The following is a 24,166-nucleotide window of genomic DNA, read 5'->3' as shown; positions in this document are numbered from 1 at the left end:
TGCCATGTAAGTTCTGGGTACCAAACCAAGTCTTGGCCAAGAGCAGCAAGTGCTCTTAACTCCTGAGCCGTTTCTCCAGCCCTACTTAGTTTATATGTGTGTGTGTGTGTGTGTGTGTGTGTGTGTGTATAATATACATATATATATGTGTGTGTATATATATGTATGTGTGTGTATATATGTGTGTGTGTGTGTGTGTGTGTGTGTATATATATATATATATATATATATATATATATATATATATATATAAAGAAATCAAAATCACCACAGAAATTTATTTTAGGAAAACAACAAACTAACAAAATATATTGGAGAAGGAGTGAATCCAGAGGGCTCCTTGAGTAGTTTAATTTAATTTTATCTGCCTGTGTCTAATCAGTATTCATAATGCTGACCCCAGCACCAGGAAATGGAGGGTCCTGAATCATCCAAAACTGGACTATTAACTTTCCCTCTATTTCAGTTTCATTTTAAATTGGTTCACAAGAGTCAAAAACTAAAAGGTTTCTGGTTCCCTCTTGGCCATCATTAAACTAACCAGGAGCTTGTTCAGCGCAAGCGTCTGGATTTCTGGAAGCTTTTTTCTAATTGAGTGAGTAGGTTTTTAGGACAGTAGATCAAGCCACTGAATGTGTATGCTAAGTGTCCTACAGTAGGCAATAAACTACATGTTTCCAGCTATTGGTATAAGAGGAATTTTTCCAGGAGTTCTGGCAGGCCTAGCTCGTAGATGGCGTAATGACACGTTCGACCCAAGCACTTCCGGACACGCAGGCGGCAGAGCTGAGAAAGAGCAGGTGGACCTGAGAGAGGCAATAAAAACAGCATGAACCTCACAGTGGGGTGGGAAAGGAGATCTGAATGCTAGAAGCTTAATTAAATGGGAGAGGAATTACCAAATGATGGGAAGTCTTACAAGCAGAGGATTTTGAGTTGCCCTTTTGTAGAGGATGTTCTTTAAGTTGATCCTCCAATATTAACTATTCTTGAAAAATGAAGTGTGGATCTGTAGGGAGTGCATCTCCATCACTAGGGCCTATGTTAATGGAAGTGATGGGCTGGACAAAGTGAAGAGCACTAGGGTGCAGGGCTCTATGACAGAGCTTCAGGACAGAGGGGCAACTACAGAGAAGGTGTGAGCAGGAAGTGCTGCCTCTGTAATCACACAGTTACTGCTAGGAGCTGGAACAGGGACAAAATAGTCCTCAAAGTACCCCTGAAGCCTCCCAGTACTGACTGCTTATATGGTAATCCTGGCTTCCACCTCAAACCTGAAAGAGCCCCCTGTTCTTGCAAGGGTTCCACCTTAATAGCTATGTATAGAAAGGACTCTAATCACTTTGACCCATTGTTCCCTGAACTTAGTCTCATGGAATCTATTTATTAAAGGGACAGTTACATTATCCCATTATTTCCTCATTTGTCTATCAGTAAAGACTTCCTCAAGTGAAAGCAATTACTTTCTGGCTTATACAAACCTGCATTGTAAGTAAACTACTGTAACAGCAGTATTAAAAAATGAAGAAAAAAAAGTGGCTTACACATGCAAATAGCCAGATGGTATTCAGGATTGATGTGGACAGGGAACATGTGGTGGGGATATATTCAGAGAATCAAACTTTCATCTTTAGTTAAAATGCTGGGAATTGAGAATGGTGGGGATCCCCACCCAGTGGTCCTTAAATCTGGAGTGACACATACAACCAGAAATGAAGCAGCTAAGCTAGAACCTAGCAATGCAGACAAACTGACCAGTTTTCTCAGAGACACTCCAAAGCAACGCTTATGTTTATGAAGCTTGAAGACAGAGGAGTTTGCCAATAAGGAATGCAAGTAACCCCGGGCCTGAAGACACTCCCAATTTGGGGGAGGGTGTGTCAAGAAAAATGTCCAAACTGTTACCAGCTATGTTCTCAGCTAACAGTTGCAAAAAGAACTTTCCAAACTGGCATCTGGTAAATTGCCACTAACAATTTAAATCCAAGAGCATCAGGACTAATATAGATCAGTGCTAATTAAAGTGTGGGAGCCAGCTAAAGAGACAGAATTTAGGCTCCCACTTAGTCCACCTTGATCAAAATCTGTATTCTAATAAGGTCTCCAGATGATTTGCTGGCATGGTAGGTTTTTGGAAGCACTGATAGAAACTGTTTGCAAAACAATAAATCAGGCATTTCAGTGGGCAAGACGTAGGACTTTGGGAGGGTTTCACAAAACACACACAAAAAAACCCTTGCTGTGCACATTGTTTCAGGAGATTTGGATTCAGGTCTTGGAGCTTGGAGAGTGCTTGTTGTGGGGTCAAAGGGCTTGCTTAGCATCCAAGTGCTTCACTCTAATTGGTGTGTGACCCTCTAGAAGCAAATTCCTCTATGCCTCACTTTTCGCATTCTTAGCTGGAGTTGTGTGTTTCTGTAAAGTTCTAAGCACTTTTAAGAGTTCAATGAGGTTAGTCTTTGTTTCAAAGTAGTGTCCATGGAGGCACTTGTAACACCGAATCATTACAGTCATCCTTACTACTTACTCTCCCTGGCCCAGTCATTCCTCTGCCAAGGCTCAGAAAAAGTTTCTAAATGTATGGATGTGCAAAGGGTTCTCTGTTTGAGTGTAGATATGAAATAGTGCGGCTCGCTCTTCACCCTCAGCATGTATAGTTTCTATTCTTGCCTGTGGTGAAAACTAAAGTAAGGGGATGTGGTATGCTGACCACCCCCCCCCCCACTACTCCCTGATCTGGAGAAGAAGCAAACCACATCACGATTTGGTCAGCTTTCTGAGACTTATCACCTATCCTCCCTATGGTCTGAACTCAAAGACAATCTGGTGCCACTTACCCAAACCAGGAAGGTTCTGAAAAACACATCCTTAGGTGTATCATCAACATTGTGTAAATACCATAGAAAGCATTTCCACAAACCAAGATGGCCATGGTACTATGTGGCGATTTGCTCTTATGGGAGCACAAGCTGTGTGCTTGGCCATTATTGATAATCCTTATGTAATAATGTCTATTTTGTCCACGGCCTGCCTCATAGTGTTACAAAGATGAGCTTTGATTTATTCAATTGTGTGCTTTTTCTAGATAAACACGGCTGTTGAATCTTTTCTGGGTGCAAACAAAGTTGTCTGACATTTTCTTGTCATGAAAAATAACTGCAACAACAAATACAATGTGTAAAATAAAGAACAAAAAATCCGAGGAGATACTGCAGTGAATCCAGGACTTGACTCTTCTTATGAAACCATGCTGGATTAAAAGGAGAAAGGAAAAAAGAGGAATAGTCTAGGGGTGAGATGGCTGTGTGCTTAGGGAGGGGAAGCAAACACCCAGCCCTTCTTACCTTCATGGAGCAGGAGAGCCTGCTCCACACTACTTTTGGGCGCTGCAAGGTCAAGAGCACTTTTGCCCTGTGCATTTCTGAGGTTCAGGTTAGCCCCATACACAGTGAGCAGATTGATGACCTCCACACTGGACTGCCTCACTGCAGCATGCAGTGGGGTATCCAGCCACTGACCATGGTCAACACTGGCTCCTTAAATAAAGCACATGGTCACAGTCAACACTGAGTGTGAATGTAAGACACAGTGACCCATTGAATATAAAGACATCTTAAACGCCCTGGCGTAGTTAAGCAATCTTTGAGACTATGTGACTTAAACCCAAAATGTCAGCAATGCCTGTGAAGACTACTCCAAGACAGTGCAGTGTAAAAAGTGAAGTTAGGTGCACACACACACACACACACACACACACACGCATGCATGCATGTACACACACACATTCTAACACGCAAAACAAAATATTTGAAGTTCCTGTTACATGGTTATTTGGGGGAATTTTTGGCAAAAGGTGGGGAGATATTTATTTAGTATTTATCTCATTGGAGGCTCAAAAAGAGATTTCCAAAATCAACATTAAAATTGTAAATGATAGGAGTAAAAAAAAAATCTTGGAGGTTAAATTTCTCAACTAAAGTTTCTTCCTATAGCTTACATGTTTACACCAGTAGGAAAGTGTCTTAAATCACAAAGCAAGTGAGAGTTTTGAAATACTTTCCTTTTCCCTGGAATGGTGGTTTCTGTATATGACACTCTGGAGTGGAAAATGGCTGCCTTAGCAGGAGACAGGTAAGGTGGTCTGCTGCAAATGGCCACCACACCCCATACATAGCTTTCCCTTTGGAGATGCATCTTCTTGTGATTCTCAGTTCACGAACCCTGAGAGATACCTAATGACTGCAGAGAAAACTGAGGTGTAGCCTTCAGTCCACCAGTAGTCTGTATTCCCTTTGCCACCATGATCGCTTCAGAGATGCCCACACATGTGTCTCAAAGAGAGCCAGTATTCCTTCTTGTTCCAAGCACAAGTATTTGTGGCGGCCATATTGCCACCTACAAGGAGAAGCATACTAGCTATATAAGGCCAGCATCTGTGGAAGCAGAACTGAGAGATAAATAGAAATACTTGCTTCTCTAGATGAGTTCTTCATCTAGCTTTCAAGCATCCAATGCAATCATGATTTTTTTCTAGCCTGATAAGAATGCTATCTTTAGAGTTATTTACTTTAAAAAAAATATCCAAGCAGTGGTGGCTCACTTCTTTAAGTCCAGTACCTGGGAAGCAGAGGCAGGCGGATCTCTGTGAGTTCAAGGACAGCCTAGTCTACAGAGAGAGTTTCAGGACAGCCATGACTACATAGAGAAACCCTGTCTAGGATAAACGAAAAACAAAACAAAACAAGCCTAGCAGGCTCATCTCATTAAGAATATTCTAATAATTACCTAGTTCTAGAAGCTTCTTCACACAATCAACTCTCTGGTATGTACAGGCCACATACAGAGGCGTTCCCAGCTGAGGAATCTCTTGCTCAATGTTAGCATCATTTGTCAGCAGAATCTCCATGCACTCTCTGTGACCTGTGGAATATAAGATAGCCTCCTTCACTCAGGAACATGCTGAATAGGCACAGAATCACAGGATTGCTTTCTAGAATGGGCTTTTCAATTTTTTAAATTACAGAGATCGGGAGGGGGCATGGAGAGGTGGCTCAATGGTTAAAACTCTTGCTCTTGCTCTTCCAGAGGGCCTGGGTTCAATTCCAAGCACCACAAGGTGCTAATTCTAATCTCAAGGAATTGATGCCCTCTTCTAGCCTCTAAGGGCATTGCATACATGTGGCACACAGACACACCCAGGCAAAATACCCATGTGCACAAGATAAATCACTAAATATTTTCAAAAAGAAGCAACAGAGTTTTCTTCTGTGTTAGAAGAAAAACACTTTGTTTTGGAAATCATTAAAAGAAATCTGCGAAAGAAGACCATGAAAATGCTTGCTCCAGGGAAACTTCAGAGGCAGAGAGATAAATGACCCCTGATATTACTAGTGCTCACACAAAAGCTCAGTCCTACACCCTGTCCCTTACTAATCTCTTCTTCGCCCACACCTGTAAAGGAGAACCTGCAAGTTTACTTGGCTAGACTGGAGGAAACAGATGAGAATGAATCCAAAGCTTCAAGTATAGAATACACTCCCAACTAAATAAATTCACTAGCTATGGAGAATTCCATAAGCAGGCATTCTCTGTGGAGACTTTGCCCAATGACAAGATCAACATGGGCAATTTTAAGGATATCAGTGAATTTTACATGAAGGAATTCTTCTGAGGTACTGGTAAAAGTTTGACAATAGTTTTAAATGTCTCCTCAGAAGTGTTATCAGTGAGGTTGGAAGGATGGCTCGGTGGTTAAGAGCACCTGCTGATCTTGTAGAGGTCCCAGGTTCAATTTCCAGCACCCATATGATAGCTCACAACAGCCTATAACTCCAGTACCGGGGGGGTTGGTGCTTAGACCGCTGCATGTGCATGGCACGTGCACGCACACACACACACACACACACACACATACTGGCAAAACATACAAATGTACACATGCACTCACACATGCTCACACAAGCTGTTATTACTAATCAACCAGCCTTTTCTTTAGAGAAAACATAATCAGAACCAATTTTACTTCTGAATAATTCTTATCTCTTTAAATATTTTGGCAGAACAGAAACTGAGCCTAGTTCAAGAAGTTTCAATGGTAAGTATACAAGTCCAGATGCCTGTAGGTGAAAACATCTAGACTAACCCTAGACCCTAGATGACCACCGTTTCATGCAACGTGCAATCAGCCCATCGATATTCTGCATGTCCTGGAGTGGCTTACTTACCTCGCTTCACTGCTTCGTGGATCGGTGAAGCCAAGTAGATCTCAAGCTGGGCCTTGGCTCCAAACTCCAACAGCACATTGACACACGCAGCACTGCCACTGCAGCAAGCATTGAAGAGGGGAGTGGCCCCATGAACAGTCTGGGCATTGACCTAATGTTGGGCAAAGCAAAACTCACAGGATTTACTCACTCCTTCTCACCAAGTACATATTCTTATGTGTGTGCCTGGAGAGACCCCCTCATGCTGGCAAAGGTCTGAGGGCATTCCATACCTCAATGGAATTTTAAAAGCCCATGACATTGTTGATAGAGCAAGTGAGTCATTCTATGTGAAGTACTTAAAATAGTGCCTTTCCATTTGATTTGCTAGCATTCTCTCTCAGTTCATGTCAGCAAACATTGACTGTGCGCCTTACTAGCTGCCAATGCTGGGACTGGAGGTGGTTGCCCTATGTGTGTGCTTACTGTCTGTGAAGAGTAGAAAAAGGAGTCAGAGCCCCTACAACTTGAGTTACAGATGATTGTAAACCACCATGTGGGTGTTAGAAATCAAACCCCAGGTCCTCTGGTAAAGCAGCCAATACTTTTAACTGATCTCTAGCCTCCAGCTGCCAATGGTTTGAAAGCAAAGGTAAGACAACTAATTACCTCTTCTTAAGTAAATTTAAACTTATCAAGGAAGAGAAACACACAGAGAGAGCTACTTTTGATGAAATAATAAATTCTTCAGATCGCTTTGGCAGAAAAATAAAGGAAAACATAAATCTGAGCAATAGAAAGTGAAAGTTAGTCGGATTTTATGATGAATTAGATAGGGTATCAGCAAACAAAGGAAGATTCTCAGGCTTAGGAGACCAGAAAGAAATTTTATCCAGTCCCTGAAACTGGAACCTAAAATACTAATAAGCCGGTGTAGAAGGAAGGATATGACACACACATTTCAAATGTACTGGGTCTGGGATATTGATGGGTCAGCTATCTACTGACTGGCCCATTTTCTTCTGTTCCTCCATTGCTCCAATAGAACTGTTAAAGGGTAGGATGGAGCACTTATCAACTATTTATGAAAACCATCAACAACGAGAGACCATTGCTTTATTGTTCTCTTTCTCCCCGACAAATACTTCATTCTAAAAAGGAGAAACATCTACCATTTCCCACCAACAATCAGCTTGTGGCTCCAAGCACAGACTTTGAAAGCAAATGGTTGTCTTACAGCCTCCCCTGCATCATTTATTACCCATGAGCTACTAAAGCAGTGCCCTGAAGATACACCACCTAGCAGACGAGTAGCAATGACCATGAAGGCACTGGAATATGTTCAGAAGACTTTCATATTCAGTTCTACACATAGAAACTCAATGTGCATTTAGCTGTAAAAAAATTATTACTAATACTTAAAGATCTTATAGCTCATAAAATAGAGAATACAAGGACTAGGACATAGAATAGAATTGGTAACAATCTGGGAACTAAATACAGTGTCACTGAGATTTTCAGAAGCTGTGATAGTTATAAGCAACTCAAATATTGCCCAAAAAAGTTAAGATATACACTAAAAATAAAGTTTGTTATGGTTTGTATGTTTGTCAATTTGGCAGAAGTTAGCATCGTCTAGGAGATGGACCTCCAGAAATGCCTGTGGAAGAGTTCATTTTTCATTATGTGGATATGGTCAGGACCACATATGGGTTCAGGTATCCACAGTGGCCAGTAGATGGTGTAACCCCATGGAGCTGGAAGTTACAGGCAGCAATGAGCTGCTCAATGTGAGTACTAGAAGTCAAACTCTGGTCCTCTGGAAGAGCATCAAATGCTCCTAATCACTCAACCATCTCTACAGTCCACGATTATCTTGGTTACCTTATTTGAGGTGTGAAGCCTTGCCCACTGTGGGTGGAACCATTCCCTTGATAGAAGAGCCTAGACTGCATAAGAGTGGAGAAAGTAATCTGAGCAGTAATGTGCAATGTATTCATTGCTCTCTTCTTCTGCCTTCGGACATACTGTGACCAGCTGCTTCAGACTCCTGACACTATGACTTCCCTGCCAGCCGTAATGGAGCTGTGAGCAAAATAAACACTTTCTCTTTTAGGTTTCTTTTATCAAGGTGTTTTGTCACAGCAATAGGCAAGAAGCTAAAACAGTTCATAATGTGTTTTATATTACAAACCCATTTACTTTGATAATGTACAACTAAAATGTTGGTTGAAACAAAATGATGGTTGACTTAGGGAATTGAAATTTTTTCATTGCTCTGTTGAAATTTCTATTTGTGTTTTACAACAAAATGCTTTTTAATGAACATACCTGAATATTCACATATTGGTTATATAGACTGAAAAGAGAAGAGTAACCCAAATGATGAAATATAGATATAAATGGTGCCAGACCTTCCCATTGCTCATTGAGCAAACACTCCGGAAGGTAATGTCTCCTTAGTGAATGGGACAGACAAACCTAACTGAGCCAGATAGGGTAGTACTCACATGTGCACCATTTTCCAGCAAGGCTTTAGCACAGGCCACATGACCCCCAAGGCATGCCTCATGGAGAGAGGAGACCCGGTTTATTGTTACAAGATTGACATTGATGCCCTGCAGTTTGGAGAAAAGAAAGTTAAATGCTGCACCTGTCCTATCATGGCAAATCAAGCAATGCTGCTCAACAGGTTTCTGTTTTAGACATCTGGCTGAGGGCAGTGATACCAGCACCATGACTAGAGTAGAAACTATTACCATGGAATTCTAAACACAGTAGTGGGGACTGGAGAGATGGCCCAGCACTTACAAGTGAGCATTGTTCTTGTCGAGAACCCACATTTGGTTCCAAACACCCAAATCAGACTGCTCACAACGGTCTATGCCATGAGGAATGTGCTAGGACATGGGTCTTTGAAGTGTATGGCCTGAGCCTTTGTCTTCTAAAAGTCTACTCTGGAGGAAGAAATAGTTTGTTGTTGTTGTTGTTGTTGAGTAAGAGAGGGATAATATTCTGCTACAGGAAGCATGTTGAAGCATATTCTAAAGTCTCTTTTAGGGAAAAAAATTACCAGATAGTGGCACACATGCCTTTAATCCCAGCATGGAGAAGCAGAGGCAGGCTTGATATCTATGAGTTCAATGCCAGCTTGGTGTAAAGAGTGAGTTCCAGAACATCTGGGACTACAAAGAAAGATCCTGTCTAAAATATACTAAATAAATAAATGAATAAAGTCAAATGTTTTAGGGTAAAAATTTTGGATTTTTTAAAGGGTAAATGTTTGATCTGTGTACCTATTATATGTATAGTATCACACACACACACACACACACACACACACACACAGAGTGGTATAGAAATTTCTCTCGTGGAAGGTGGTAATAAGAAAAGGAAGTTTAAGAACAGCGCTTCAAAAACCCTAGGTATCTCCCAGTTAGGAAGTATCTTCTCCATATGTGATTTCAACTTGCTATTCAGTAATAACAGAAAAGAAAACAGGAAGGGATAGGCAAGTAAAGGAATGGGAAGGGGAGGGAGGGCTGAAAAGAAAGGAACAGAAACTTTTTTTTAATAGCCTAGTCCACAAGGTGGCAGCATTGTACTGGAAACATAGCTACAGTCCACAACTCAGTCTTTAGGTGAAAAAGTGACACTGGACAGGCCTGAAACACTGTCTAGAGAACACTGGGGTTCTCAGCCTTCCTAATGCTGCTACCCTCTAACACAGTTCTTCATGTTGGGGTGACACCCCAAGCATAAAATTATCTCGGTTGCTACTTCAGAACTGTAGTTTTGCTGTTGTTATGAATTGTAATGCAAATATCTGATATGCAGGAGAGCTGATGTGTGACCCTGGGAAAGGGTAGTTGGATTCCCCCGCAAAGGGGTCGTGACCCCGCATGTTGCGAACCACTGATCAAGATAGGACTCTCAAATTGTGCATGAGAAAATGGACATGCAGGAAATGCAAATCATATGTAAGGCTTGTGGATAGCCAGCTGTCAGAGACAGCATGACAACTAAGAAGGTCCTAAACTAAAGCGCTGCTTGAGTTTATTCAAGGTGGCTTAATGTTTTACTAATATCTAGCACATGACCTACATGCAAAACAAAGTTTTTGAAGTGTAGAATATATGGGCCAGAGAGATAGCTCAATGTAAAAACACATGCCATACACAATAAATAAATACATAATGAATAAATAAAATTTTCTTTTAAAGAATAGATCAGCCGGAGAGGTGGCGCACACCTTTAATCCCAGCACTCGGGAGGCAGAGGCAGGTGGATTTCTGAGTTCGAGGCCAACCTGGTCTACAAAGTGAGTTCCAGGACAGCCAGGGCTACACAGAGAAACCCTGTCTCGAAAAACCAGAAAACAAAAGAATAGATTGTAGGTGGCAGGAGAGATGGCTTGGTGGTTAAAACACTTGCTGCTCTTCGCTGCCCTTCTAGAGGAACAGAGTTCAGTTCCCAGCACACACATCAGGTGGTCCACAACTTCAGCTTACAACGCATCCTGGATTCCAAGGACACTAAGATACGCACACACATTCACATACAAATAATAAAAATAAATCTTAAATAATACTAGACTATTTTTGAGTAGTTGTAATGGGCAAAGAAAAGGAATTGTAGCAAAAAAAAAAGTTAAGGTTTTCTACATATGCCCCCACACACTTAATCACACTACTAAAATAACATGTTCTTAGTGTAGACGTGATGCCATAAAAGGCATAGCTGGGCTTGCTTTTGTATTACTGTAACTCCAGTACTTGGGCAGTGGGCGTGTGGTGGGGGGGGGGGTGAGGCAGCAAGACTGACTTTAAGGACAACCTCTACTACTAATTTGGAGCCCTGTCCAGTCTCAAAGAGCAAAGAAACAAACAAAAGAGTAACAGATTTGGATGAAATTTAGTGTTTAAAAATAAATAGGCAAACCAGTCAGTGGTGGTTCATGCCTTCAAACCCAGCACTGATGAAACAGAGGACAGCAGATCTCTGTGAATTCAAGGTCCAGCCTGGTCTACAGACTGAGTTCTAGGACAGCCACGGCTACACAGAGAAACCCTGTCTCAAAGAAACAAAACAAAACAAACAAACAGGAGCTCTCTGTGGTAGGACATTTGACTAGCTCATGGAAGACCTCTAGTTCCATAATCAGCATCTAAGAAAACTGTCCTGTGCTGAAGAGCTAAGTCAGTGGGAAAGAATTGCCCAGCATATGTGAGGTCCTGGGTTCAGTCAAAAACACAATTAAGGAGAAGTGTCTTCCTATCTCATCTTGTCACCATTTAATGTATTTTCTATCTATTTATTTTCCTTTTATTTGTTTTCCTTTATCATTAGTAATGGTTCTGTTTTCCTTTTGACTCTACTTGCACTTTTATAATATTTCTGAAGTTCTGGAGCTCAAATGGAGAGAGAGCCTTGATGCTGATTTTGACTTTTTAAGAAACGATCCATCTCTGAAGCTGGAGATGGATGTGAATTGGTAACATAATTGCCTAGCTTGCATGAAAACCGGGTTTGAGCCTCAGCCCAATGTAAGTCGGGTGTGGTACATGCTTTTAATTCCAGAACCTCCAAAGTGCAAGCAGGAAGATTAGAAGTTCAAAGTCATGTTGTGTTGCATCTAGCAAGCTGGAGACTAGCCTGGGATATGTGAGACCCTGTCTCAAAAATAAGGGGCTGGGGGGATGGCTTGGCAGGTAAGGGCATTTATCACCAAGCCTGATAACCTAAGTTGATCCCTGGTACCCATATGATAAAAGAGAACCACTCCCACAGAATTATCTGCTAAATGTTCACCATGGCATGCCCCTTTCACCCCATACATACACACAGAAATCAATAAATATTTGGAGCAAAAAGGTATTTAAAAGCAAAAGGCAAAACCAAACAGAAATAACAAATCATTTTAAAAGGGAATCACATGCACAAACTATCACTATCTCCACTGTTTAAATCCAAAGGAGAAAGAAATGTTTAAATGGCAAAGTGATAGAGAGAACATGGGAAAGAAAGCAGTGACTCATTTCCGCCGCTCACATGTAGAGTCCAAAACAAACAAAGCACATGCGGGGTATACTATTATTTATTTCATAACTCTTTACTCGGATATTCATTCAACATGCAGGAGATACAATCACCAGTATAAACACAGAGTTGTTAGTGGCTAAGACTTCACTAAATCTTCCCCAAGGCCTATGATTTATCTGATTATTAACCTATTTGAGAGCCTACTCTTGAACTGTGCATTGTTGCAGTGGGGCAGCCTCTTATATGGTACCCAGTGATGCCCAGTTCCTAATCCTGCCTCACTTGGATAATGCTTTCTCCTTTACTGTGAGCAGCACTTACAGACTTTACATCCAATGAATGTAGTATGGTAGGAAGAGAAATTATGTCAGATCAAAGCAGGCTCAAAGGGTTAAAAAAGAAAAAAAAATCAAACCATGAGGGCGCTAGAGAGATGGCTCAACTGAGAAGAGCACTGTGTTCTCTTCCAGAGGACCCAGGGTTCAGTTCCCAGCACCCACATGGTAGGTAGCTCACAGCTTTCAGTAACTCCAGTCCCAGAGGATCCATCGTCCTCTTCTGGCTGCCAAGGGCACTGCATGCACATATATGCAGTCCAAGGCCATATATGCAGGCAAAACACCCATACACATAAAATTAAAATAAAGTTGTTGAATTTTTTTAATGTGACTTCCTTCTTAGGTACCTTCTCTGGAGAAAGTCAGCTGCTATCTCATAACACCGCCCTGTGATGAAACCCAAGTGATCTCGTGTGAAAACCAATCTCCCCTCCCAGCACCATGAGTCATGACATGACCTAGCTGCCACTCCACTGCCGGGAAGCTGCACCCTGAGCCCTTAGAAACTTCGAGAATCCAATTATTTGTTGTTGACTGAAGTTACCAAGTTTCGAGGTGATTCATAGGACACCAGTCGCCTACAAATGCAATCTCAAGACGGATGTCACTAACGCAAACTGGGAGAGCATGAGATGAGGTGAGATGAGTTAACATAAATTTAGGGATCCCCTTTTTTGTCCTTGGGAGGGAAACTTCCTGCTGGGAAAAGAAGGACCCAGAATGAAAAGGAGGAGAACTAGAAAGAAAATGAAGCAGTTCCTAGAGAAAGCAGAAGCGAGAGGAACACATGGGGGAGAGGCACAAGGATGGAGATGCGGAAATGGTGGTGCTGGACCTGAGCACAGCTATGGCCAAAGTTAATATGGAGTGATTCTAGATTAAAGCAACGGCACGGAGGGCAGCGTCTTTAGTTTACTTACTTGCGCAATTAAAGTTTTAAGAGCCAGTAAGCGTCCCTGGGCTGCAGCCTCATGGAGTGGGGATCGATCAGCCCAGCAGTCTGAAAGACAAATGAGCTACCGATCAACATCTGGAGACTTTTTCCTGAAGGTGTTCGTGCTGCCCACCCACTGTGGGCAGCAAACATTAGGCCTTATCAAATACAGGGAACTGAGCACAGTGGCTCCTGTTGCCTTTCCACAGGCAGTTTTAACAAGAAATACTTTTTTTTTTTTTTCAAATAAAAAAAGCCGAGGGCTGGTCCCTGTCAAGTGCAGGACTAAGGGACCAGTTTGTTATTTCCAGTAACTCACGTCGTCTCCATTCATATCCCAAAATCCAATGCCTGTGTACTACACAGTAAATCTGAAGAGATGTAGAAAAGAGGACTGGAATATGGCTCAGTAGAAGAACATTTAGCCAGCGTGTGCAAAGCCCAGAAAGAGAGAAAAAGAGAAGGTTTTCCTGAATTGCTGAGGTCATTTTCTCTGGTTCTTTTGATAATGCTATCTCTATATTTTAATGTAAAATATCCCTTTTCAGATGGCGTGATCCCCAAAAGTAGCCCTAGGAAGCTGTGCCCGTGGGGCCCATAGAGCCAGACTGCCAGGACTCAAGTCCCACTTGGACTGCTCTCTGCTAACAGCAGTGTGTTGCAGAAACATTTCAATCCCAATTTTCTTATCTGAAAGCCAGAGATATACTAATCTACCATTTGGCAGGCAGGGCTCTCAGAAGGCCAACCCAAGTACATCCACACAGTTGGGTGCTCAAGGTCATTTCTGACCAATAAGTAGACATTGCAGAGCAGTTCTCTAAGGGACAGCCTCCAAACTAGTTTAGGAATGTTTGGTTTGTTTGTTTTTTTTTTTTTTTCTGTAATTGTTTCTGTCACTAAGTCTAACTAGCTTCAATGGTCATTTGAGAAGTAACCATATATGAAAAATGCCAAAGGATAATCTTTTGTTTTGGAAGTAGACCTGCTCCTGTTTACAAATTCTGTGCATTTTTCAAACCCCAGACCAGAGGAGAGGAGAAAAATATATATAATGTATAATATTATGGCCTGTAACATCTTCTAGAAAGGAAGGAAGGAAGGAAGGGTAGAAGATGACTCAAAAGAACTTTTTCCAGTCAAATATTGGACAATTTGCACATCAAAGTAAGCAACGACTGTAAGAAGATACATGCCATCAAGACAAGAACTTGTAAATCCTTGCTGATATAAATAATACATCAATATGGACAATATGCTTCTTCCTAAAAGACACTAGCTGAGAAAAATGTGGAAGAAATAACAGGATCAGGCTTAAATTATGGCTGTACTAATTATAATGGGAAGGTACATGATATTGTACTAGAAAAAATGTAGAAACAATCTTGACTCACACAGAAAAACAAGCATTGGTAAAACACATTGGCATCGCATGCCGTAAGATTGAATGCGATGAGCCGCAACCTATGTCATCAGAGGGAAGGCAATGTAAGAGCAGGCAGTCATCCTCTGTGCACTATTAGTGTCCCCAAAGCATAGTCTCTTAGGAACACACATTGAAGCAACTCACATTGAGGGGCATTCTATAAATGAATTGGCCTGGAGCCATTGGCAGGAGAGATGGAGACTCAAGGGAAGTGTGGGAGGCAAGACATGATATCTGAAAGCTCTTTGACCTTGCGCGGGCCCCCTTTGCTTGAGAAGATATTAATGGAACAGTTAGCTAAACATAAATGGAGGGCTTTGGCAGAGGAGTGGGAATTTTAACTAGCTCCAGAAAACAACTTTGAACCAAGAGAAAAATAAATAAATAAAAAATTGTTTGCCATCTCATACTCCTGCTGGGAATGTGAAATACTTTTATAATAAAGAAAAAAAGCACAAAAGTATTTAATATAGACAAACATATGCTGTGCTTTTTATATATCTCCACTGATTTCTGAGTTGGCTCCAAGCTGGTAAATGTGACAGTTTACTTAAAAGAGAAGCGTGTCCTACTATACTCCTCCCTTCTCCCCCTCTTAGGGTTTCCAAGGAACACCTGAAATTGAGGTGAACTGCTTTTGGAGAAGGACAGGACCTTTGCAAGGCTGACAGACGGTGGGGGAGGACTAGTCAAATTGGGGAGAGGTACATAGGGTGAATTTGCCTTTCCAGTGGTTCTGAAGGGACACGCAAATTAACACCTTCAAACAAGTTTCCCTAAGAGCAAAAAATTATACCATGGAGCAAAATGGAGCCAAAAGTACTCCCCTCATACCAGTGAAACAGAATGACAATGTTAATAATGGACATAAGAGGGAGAATGAACTTTTAAGTCAAAGTAACCAGGAAATTTTATTTGTTGTATATATAGTTTACATCTTGTGGACCTTGCTTGGCAAGCCACCATTAACAATGAAAAGTAAATTCAGAGACTTGACTCATTTATTATTCTTTATACTGTGTCCTTGTTTTCCTTTACTGAATTCTGTAGCATTTCATGCCATGTCTGCGCAGAAATACTAGCTGCAAATCAATTTCATGAAATTCTTAACTTAGAGGACAGAACCCAGCTGGGGAGCAGAATATTTCTAAACCTCTTTACCATCTCTTTGCATATCATCTTTAGTCTCCCTCTCATACATCTCCACCTAAGGCCTTGGCAGATGTGCTTCGGACATGCTGGATGTGAACACAGACACTGGAAGATTTGAAGCCAGTCCTTACCCACACTAGCAGCTCAGCAGCCGGAGCCACGGAAGCAGCAAAATCTTCAGTGTGATTTTGGCATTCTGTTCTTCTAACAAGAAGTTAGTCAACCCCCGGAGCCTGAGGGACTACAGGTGAAATATTTCTATTCGAAAGATCAAAATCTAGAGCACTCCAAAATCTAAAGCTTTCAGAGTGCTGCTACACCACCACCATGCATAAAAAATGCCACTCTGCAAAACTCAGCTTCCTTCCCCCCAAATGATTTAATATGTTACATGAAATTTCATAAATGAATTTAGTATTTAAGCTAAGGTTCCCTTCCCCAAGCTATCAAATTTTCTGAATTCTGGGAGAGAAAAAAAAAAAAATCTGAAATCTAAAACTTCTGGTTCCAAGCATTTTGTGTAAAGGAGACTTGACCTGTAGAGGTAACTTGTTCAAACATAAAAACAAGATTTAAGCACCCACATACTCTTAAAAGAATTAGCTTAGGCTATCAACATGAAATACATTTGTGATTCCTACAACTTGCCTCCATTTAGGCTCTGATCACTTTCCCTGTAAGAAGCAAGAGCTTTAAGTGCATCCTTTAGCCAAGACCAGACTTTCTAGTAACTTCCCATTATTTACCAGTCCCATTAGACTCAACAACCCCTAGGCAGTATTTGGATAAACCACATGATCCCAGTGTTGAGTGAAAGCAGCCCTAAACAAAGACGTGTGGACTGTGCAGGTTCTGTTTCTGTCAAGGAAAGAAGGAAGGCACACTCACCTTCAGTGTTAGGAGTCAAAAGCCACCTGAGGATGGGTGGAAACTGACAGAAACTTGTTGTGGTAGGAGCCATACTGGCAGTAGCCTCTCACACTTGGGTGCTGGCCCTGTTTGTGTTCCCTAGGCCCTAGTGTAGTTCTCTGAAGTCAGGTCTTTAAAATGACTCTACCCCGCCTCCTAAACTCTCACCATCTCCCATGCTTCCACAGGCCACAGCCTCTCCCTACTCCCAGCTCTCTCTGGTCCACCAAGCAGCTAGCTGCCCAAGGACAGCATGTTCTTCCCAGGCTTCCCACCTCCTCCTTCCAGGTGTCAGTTTCTCTGATGCTTTGAGGATAAAAAGAAGCAAGGGGAACAGGGCAGATGACTCCCACTTCCCTGGAAGAGGCAGCCAGCCCCACTCATTGGGCCTTGGGATGTCACGGGATGAGCTAGCATTCAGAGTACTCTACCTACACTTGTTGAAATGAAAATTAGGACACAAAAAATTGATTTTTAAAAAATCGGATTTAATACACTTTGGTCAAACTGGGGAAAGGAAACAAACACACAAACAAAAAAAAAACCCTTCTGTTTTATTTGTTTGTTTGTTGTTTGTTCGATTTTTTTTTTAATGGGACAAAGGCTGGGAAACATGAACTGTGGGAAACATGACCTGGCACAATGTCCTCCCAGAAGATGAGCCCTTGCCTTTCTGACAGCACCATCAAGTTGGAAGTCCCTGGTCATGGAATTTCTTGGGAAGAGGGGCTTTCAGTGTCATGAGCTCTTCTGTTAAACGCTGCAGATTTTCCTCTGGGTGTGTGGATCCTGCACCATCAGGCCTGCCCCTCAGCTTCTTGCTTACCCACTGACCGTGGCCTACTTCTTCCAGAGTCTCTTCATCAACGCAGCATCCTTGGCTGCCTGGCAACTTTCACCCATAATTCTGAGGTCACCTGGGATAAGCCTGTGGTGCCATCTGGCACTGCCCCAAGAAAGAGGGAAGAGTGATAGATAGCGAGCCTTGGGTTCCTTCCTCACTTCGTCTCTCCTCTGCTGCTCCTTCTTCAAGCCCAAGTTACAGAGCACAGCAGGACAATTCACTCAGGCAACTGCCTGAGCATTCTTACCTATTTCAGGCACCACTTGTCTGCCCCTTGCCGAAAGCCTCACAGCCTCCATGAGAGATGGGGAGAGTGTTGTTTTATACATAAGAACACCCTGAAAGGAATGACCACATTGCTCCAAATAAAAAGTTCTTGTGGTTAGTTAAGCGCTAGAAATAAAACCATAAAAATCAGGCTTAGAGACTTCAGAAAATATCCTTGCTCTGTTTTCGAGAACTATTGGTTTCTAAATTCTGCCTATCCTTGTGCTATATTCACTAGTATTGGGACACTTTGGCATCAGGTTATCCCTGCTAAATGCTGGGGAAATAGGAAGCAAAGTTAGAAAAGTGCTGGCCCAACAAGCAGGAAGCCCTGGGTTTGCTCTCTAGCGCTGTATAAACCAGGGCAGGTGGAGCATGCTGGACTCCACAGAGAAGAGACCTAAGGATCAGAAGTTCAAGGTCACATTTGACTACATAGAGCCTGAAGATAGCCTCATTCTGAGACTGTCATCTGTCATCCAGCACTCAGGAGGCAGGGATCTCTGTGAGTTTGAGACCGACCTGGTGTACAGAGTAAGTTCCAGGCCAGTCCAAACGGCAGAGTGAAACCTTGGTTTTAAAACTGTGAGAACTCTGTTGTATTTCCAACTGGAAAAAAAAAATCACTTTCCTGGAAGTAACCTTTCCTGTTCTTCTGCTGATGACTGTCCCCTACATGGACCCGGGGGTTTTCACACAACCGTGTCACTGAATCTGCCACAGGAAAGGTCCCCTGGTTTTTATTCCTGTTCCCAACACAGTATCTCATTGCCCTTCTCAGTATGCGAATTAGAGCAAATTGTAAGAAATTAAGGATTAAAGGTTTTGGCAGATTCAGGACTTTTCCATTGCTTTCAGTAAATATGTAACCAATCTTTCCAAGTGCATGAATACTTAAATAGGACTCAGTGCCTTCTAGGGCGCTCTATTTTTACTTCCTTGGCACCCTGCCTGGGTCACAGGGCTGCAAATATATTATGAAGCTAGTTTACAAACATGCTCGCTCCTGATGAGGTGTGTGGGAAATGTTCAAGTACTTTACCCCTTCTCTCAAACTGTGATTTGTATCTCTGGTTCTCCGAGTCTTTGAATAAATTTCATGACTATCTTCCCACCCCCACCCCCACCCCAAATGATTTACTTAATAATGAAATCCATTCAGACAGAATATGTTTAAGTTACAAGAATTCAAAATAAGAGCCAATGAGAGCCTTTTACATTTTTCAAGGATGTTACCTTGTCATTTTTCAGTGAGAATGAGATGACCCTAGAAGACTGCCTGTTAACAGCCTCTGGTCCCCAGGGTTTCCAATCTGTGTTCCAGACTGGAAATCACAGAGAGCAACATCTATGGCATTTATCAAAGAGAACAAAAGTCATGAACCTCATTTCTGAATCAAAATAATGGTAAGAACTTAGACTTAATGAGATTTTAAGACAAAGGAGTTCACTGGGAAGAAAACCTATGGCAATGAAAAATTCTGAGATATCCAAAATGTTATAAAATAATGAAGCTAAATGACTATTCACCAGGGCACCCAGTTCTGATCAGACGATGAAGCGCAGTCAATGACCTGTGTTAAGAAGACTCCTTTGAACCCATTAGGGGTAGGAGGGTTGAGCTACAGGTGACTTGTGGAGGCAGAACCTCTGCCAGGAACTCGTTGTCCTTACTTGGCACCTGAGATATTAACGACTCAGAGGACAGTTAGGCCAAGGTTTCATGAAGTAAAGAGGGAAACAAATAAGGCAAAAGGCTAGGTAGGTGCTAGGACGAAAAACCGATCAAAGGCAAGACTAATGAACTGAGTCAGGCTGTCCCGGACCAGTCCCTTTGGAAAAACACAAATGAAACTTAGAAAATGAACTAAGGTTTTAGCCTTCCCTTAAAATGGTTTCTTTTTGTTTTCTTTTAAAAAGAAGATTCTATTATCCCACAAGCTCATATCTGCAAGTGTAAAGATGTCCCAATTTCTAAATCCTCACTCAGCTTTGTGGCAGCAAACCTGGCCAGGCTTCGGGTTAAGCAATTTCTCCTTTTGATTTGTGTTTTCATTTGGTCCAAATATGCTTGTATACTAGAAGAACCAAGCAACTCCGCCTTGAGATGAGAGAGTTTCTAAGTCCGTTCACTGACTGACTGAGTAAACACCACATGGTTCCAGACAAATCTTTGTCTGACAAACAGCAAAGATGGTTTCTGGTTTGAGAATAACACCATCACAAAAAAATTTTTTTTTATTTATTTATTTAGTCTTCTTTTGTTTGAGACAGAGTCTCACTAGGCAGCCATGGCTATCCTGCAACTCATTTATATAGACCAGGCTGGCCTTGAACTCACAGAGATCCACCTGCCTCTGCCTCCTGAGTACTGCAATTAGAAGTGCGCACCACTACTTCTGGCTCACAAAATGTTGCTGCTGGCTTAAATATGTAACTATGAACAATGTCAAAAGAAAAATAACTGTTAGAATCATGCAAAAATAAAAGGTCCTGTTTCTGGTATGTTACTGCTTGTTTATTACAGAAAGGCATACCAAATCTGAGTGTATTCTCATACATGTGAGAGGTATGAGAACACACATATACATAGGCAAACATATATACGTACATATATACATATATATTAAATAAATAAACAAGGTTTATATGCACCAGTCTCACCACCAGCTGTCCATCTGTGTTTAACAGTATCTGAAAATGGACACAGTTCAGGAGCTTGAACAAAATGTCTAGGCTAGAGGGTGAATGAATCTCTTAAGGGGATTTGAAGTTTGGCTCCAGATTCAAATCCAAAGCATGATTACACAGGTTCTGAGTACTCAGCATCCATGCTTCAGTAAGGACATACATGAAGACAGGAATCATGCACAGGAGCAACTGGAGAAAACCTTTTACACAGTCCATCAGCACTGTCCCTATTAAATTTTACCTAATTGAAAGCACAAGGATCATGATCTAACAGAACATCAAATGTTAGGAAGCCCCCATCCAAACTGATGTCAAAATTACCTTTCTAGATCATGCTTCATTTGAAACTTAAAAAAAAAAAAGGCATTAATGTCTTTCCACCAAAATTACATACCTCCCTGAAATGTGTGACATATATAATCCCCAAAAGAAATCTCTTTCCATGGTCCAGGCCTTCTGACACCTTCTTCACCAGCTAGTTGAAGCATTTTCTGTTGCCTCGTGTTTAGAGTTCTTGTTTCTCAATGTGAGATCACTAATGTCTAATGTTTTTCCGAGCTGTCTAGTGCATTGAAAACAGGAAGCGTGTCTATTTTGAAAGAGAATCCTGGATGCAAATTGAAATAGATACCAACTAAAGCATGATGCAATCCAGGAACCCCTGTGAACACTAAAAATACATGGAGCAACTTTCAACAATTTTAGAATCATCCTCCTCCTCTTGATCCTCCTCCTCCTCCTCCTCAATGCTGTCTGCTTCCTCCATGAAGGGGCAATTCTAGCATAAAGGATGTAGACTGCCCTCTACAAAGTATGAGACTTTAAGATGTTTTATGTTTTACCAAAATCTTAGCAGTTTCATATTGTGATGCTAACCTTCATTTTTTACTGCTTTCTGTGGCGCCACTGATGTACAAATGGGTCTAGTGACTTTTTTTCCTGTAATAAACGGTCAATCAATTCCATTCGCAAAGGACATCCCAATATGCATACATACAGCATGGCACAGTGCTTCTCGATCAAATTAATTGGTCATGGAATTCCCCAAGGAAATTCAGTCTTATTACAATGTTCTTTCTTGTTAGATGGACTGAAAATATCAAAGAGAAGTAGTGCTCTATGAGACCTCTTTGGGTTAGTAGGAAGTCTCTCAAGATAGCCTTTAAAACCCACTATTCTGTTTACCTCTTAAATAAATGTGACTAGAGCCACCCACTTCCAAGGAAATAAATTCGAAGGTCCTTCACAACTTGGTGCAGTCGACATATTTGCTACTTTAAGTAAAAGGCACATTTTAAAACTACACATTCAGCACACAAGTACAAGGAAATCTTACCTTCTAGAAACACTATTCACTATGCATTTCAAAGGAATTTGTGAAGGTGCTGGGAAGAAATTCAAGTCTTTTTTACCTGACAGTCCACCATAGATCTCTTCTGCTATCCTAGCTGCCTCTTTTCTGTTTCCTTTGACGATATAGAAATGGGTTAGGAGAGCCAAGAAAACTTTAATTAAAAGCTTGAAGAAAAAAAACGTCGCAAACATTGTAAGAAAAATGTTTTTAAAGCCATAGAAAGCAGGAGCATCTTCCATTTTGGCTTCTTCTCGGCACAGGTTCCTACGGCTGCAAATTTTTACTGAGTTAGAATTAGCATCATATGACATCTATTTTAAACCTCCTAGCACACAGTGCTCCTGTTACCAAGAACTCTGTCTGTAGGTTCTAATCTAACTCTGATGTGGTGACTGGGTGTGTTGATATTTATGACAATGTTTAACAACGTCCTTCTACTAAGAAACACTCGGTGCCGGTCTGGAGAGAAGTGGACGCAACTTCAAGTACATGGCAGCTAAAGACAGTCTGTAACTCTAGTTTCAGGGGATCCAATCCACTCTTCTGGCCTCTGTAGGCACCAGGCATGCACATGGTACACATATATACATGGAGTCAAAATACTCATACACATAAGTAAGAATTTTTTAAATACTATTTATTACCTACATTGGATTGGAACAAAACATATCAGATGCATGCATAGAAGACTCAAACAAGAAAACATTAAGGAATTCTTAGCCTATCCTCATTTCCTTTTTCCTTCTAAACCCTCATTTTGGGTACAGTATGTTGGAAAACAAGGTTGGGAAAATAAAGGGAACTTCTACATTGCTACAGTAGCAAAGCAATTCCTTTGTATTCATGCAAGAAAGTGGTAATATTCTGTGTCAATCATAGAAAATACTGTTCCTGGTAGTATTCTGTTTGCTTTTCATGTGGAGTTTTACAGGGGATTAAGGCCAAATTTAATCTATGACTGGTTAAAAACAAACAAACAAACAAACAAAAACCCAGACACTTGGCTTTAAGGTAATATTGAAGACAAGGACTACCTTGCATGACTCTCCCAATGAAAGTTTGAATGTGACTGAAGTGCTGAGGTGACGCTGGTGACAGGTCCTCAGGTGACACCTGGGACAGGGCCCCTCAGCATTCGTTTCCTGTTTGAGGCTTCAGTGAAGATGGCAGCTCCTTCTGGAGGATGTGCCCTATCCGTGACAAGGGACTTGTGCTAACAGCATGGACTATCAATCCTAGCTTGCAGGGGAAGTTAGCAGAGCCCATGAATCGGTCTTTTCCTTAGCTGGGCAGTGTCTCTTATCAGCTGGCCAATACAAGTAAAACTGATTTGTTTTCAGTCTCCCTCACTAACAAGTTTTGTCTTTCATTCTTGTTTGTATGTGGCTTCTCCACATATGTAAAATCTACTGGAAGTCCAAGTGTATTAGTCAGGGGTCTCGAGAGGTACAGACTGATTGAATAAATCTCTCCATATATTAAAAAGAGGATTTGTTAAAATGCCTTACAGGCTGTGGTCCAGTTAGCCCAACAATGCTGATCTACCAGTGGAAGGTGCAAGAACTGAGTAGTTGTTCAGTCCGAGATTGGGTATCTTGGCTGGTCTTCAGTATATGCCAGAATTCTGAAGACAGGCTCTAATGACAGCGAAGGAATGGACTTGCTAGGACGAGCAAGAACAAGCAAGCAAATAGCAAGCTTCCTTCCTTCCTTTCCTTTATATAGGCTGCCCGCAGGAGGCATGGCCCAGATTAAAGGTGAACCCATCCTTCCATCTTAAAGATCTGAATTACAAGTGGGTTTACTCACTTCAAATTATTTAATGAGGAAAAACAATCCCTCATAGGTGTGCCCAGCCATGTGGGTTTCAGTTCATTTCAGATGTAGTTGAGCTGACAACCCATAAAAGCTCATCAACAAGCTATTGCCAAGGTGGGAAGGGCTCGGAAGGATGAACACTTCCTTGAGGAACTCTTGGCAGTCAATGGTTGTTGGGGGAAGGATGT

At 41.6% G+C, this 24,166-nt stretch overlaps 1 protein-coding gene across 3 annotated transcripts; it reads right to left on the bottom strand.

Moving 5' to 3' along the window:
• Positions 1-258: 258 nt before the first annotated feature.
• Asb11 (ankyrin repeat and SOCS box containing 11) lies at positions 259-22,444 on the bottom strand. 3 transcript variants are annotated; one of them, XM_021153571.1, is made up of 7 exons: positions 22,219-22,444; positions 13,504-13,583; positions 8,714-8,821; positions 6,225-6,375; positions 4,786-4,920; positions 3,345-3,536; positions 259-806 (listed from the first exon to the last, which is right to left on the bottom strand). In XM_021153571.1, the coding sequence occupies exons 1-7, from the start codon at positions 22,397-22,399 to the stop codon at positions 682-684; spliced, it is 972 nt and encodes a 323-aa protein (XP_021009230.1). In that variant the 5' UTR covers positions 22,400-22,444; the 3' UTR covers positions 259-681. The 3 variants fall into 3 exon arrangements, with proteins under 3 accessions (XP_021009230.1, XP_029328777.1, XP_029328778.1); XM_029472917.1 differs by lacking the exon at positions 22,219-22,444 and adding an exon at positions 21,201-21,408; XM_029472918.1 differs by lacking the exon at positions 4,786-4,920 and having other exon boundaries at positions 271-806; positions 22,219-22,437.
• Positions 22,445-24,166: the final 1,722 nt, after the last annotated feature.

This window comes from Mus caroli, chromosome X, assembly GCF_900094665.2.
Source record: "Mus caroli chromosome X, CAROLI_EIJ_v1.1, whole genome shotgun sequence".
In the NCBI taxonomy this organism is placed as follows: domain Eukaryota; kingdom Metazoa; phylum Chordata; class Mammalia; order Rodentia; family Muridae; genus Mus; species Mus caroli.
The sequence above is the reverse complement of the archived record's forward strand: the minus strand, read 5'-3'. Positions and strand labels throughout refer to the sequence as shown.

What these genes read in the sequence shown, in the direction of transcription:
- Asb11 (XM_021153571.1), bottom strand. Translation starts at nt 22,399, where the DNA reads ATGGAAGATGCTCCTGCTTTCTATGGCTTTAAAAACATTTTTCTTACA. An exon ending in GATCTATGGTGGACTGTCAG is followed by an intron (nt 13,584 to 22,218) that starts GTAAAAAAGACT and finishes TTTGTCTTTCAG; the next exon opens with ACTGCTGGGCTGATCGATCC. An exon ending in GAAGAAGCTTCTAGAACTAG is followed by an intron (nt 3,537 to 4,785) that starts GTAATTATTAGA and finishes GCTTTATTTAAG; the next exon opens with GAGCCAGTGTTGACCATGGT.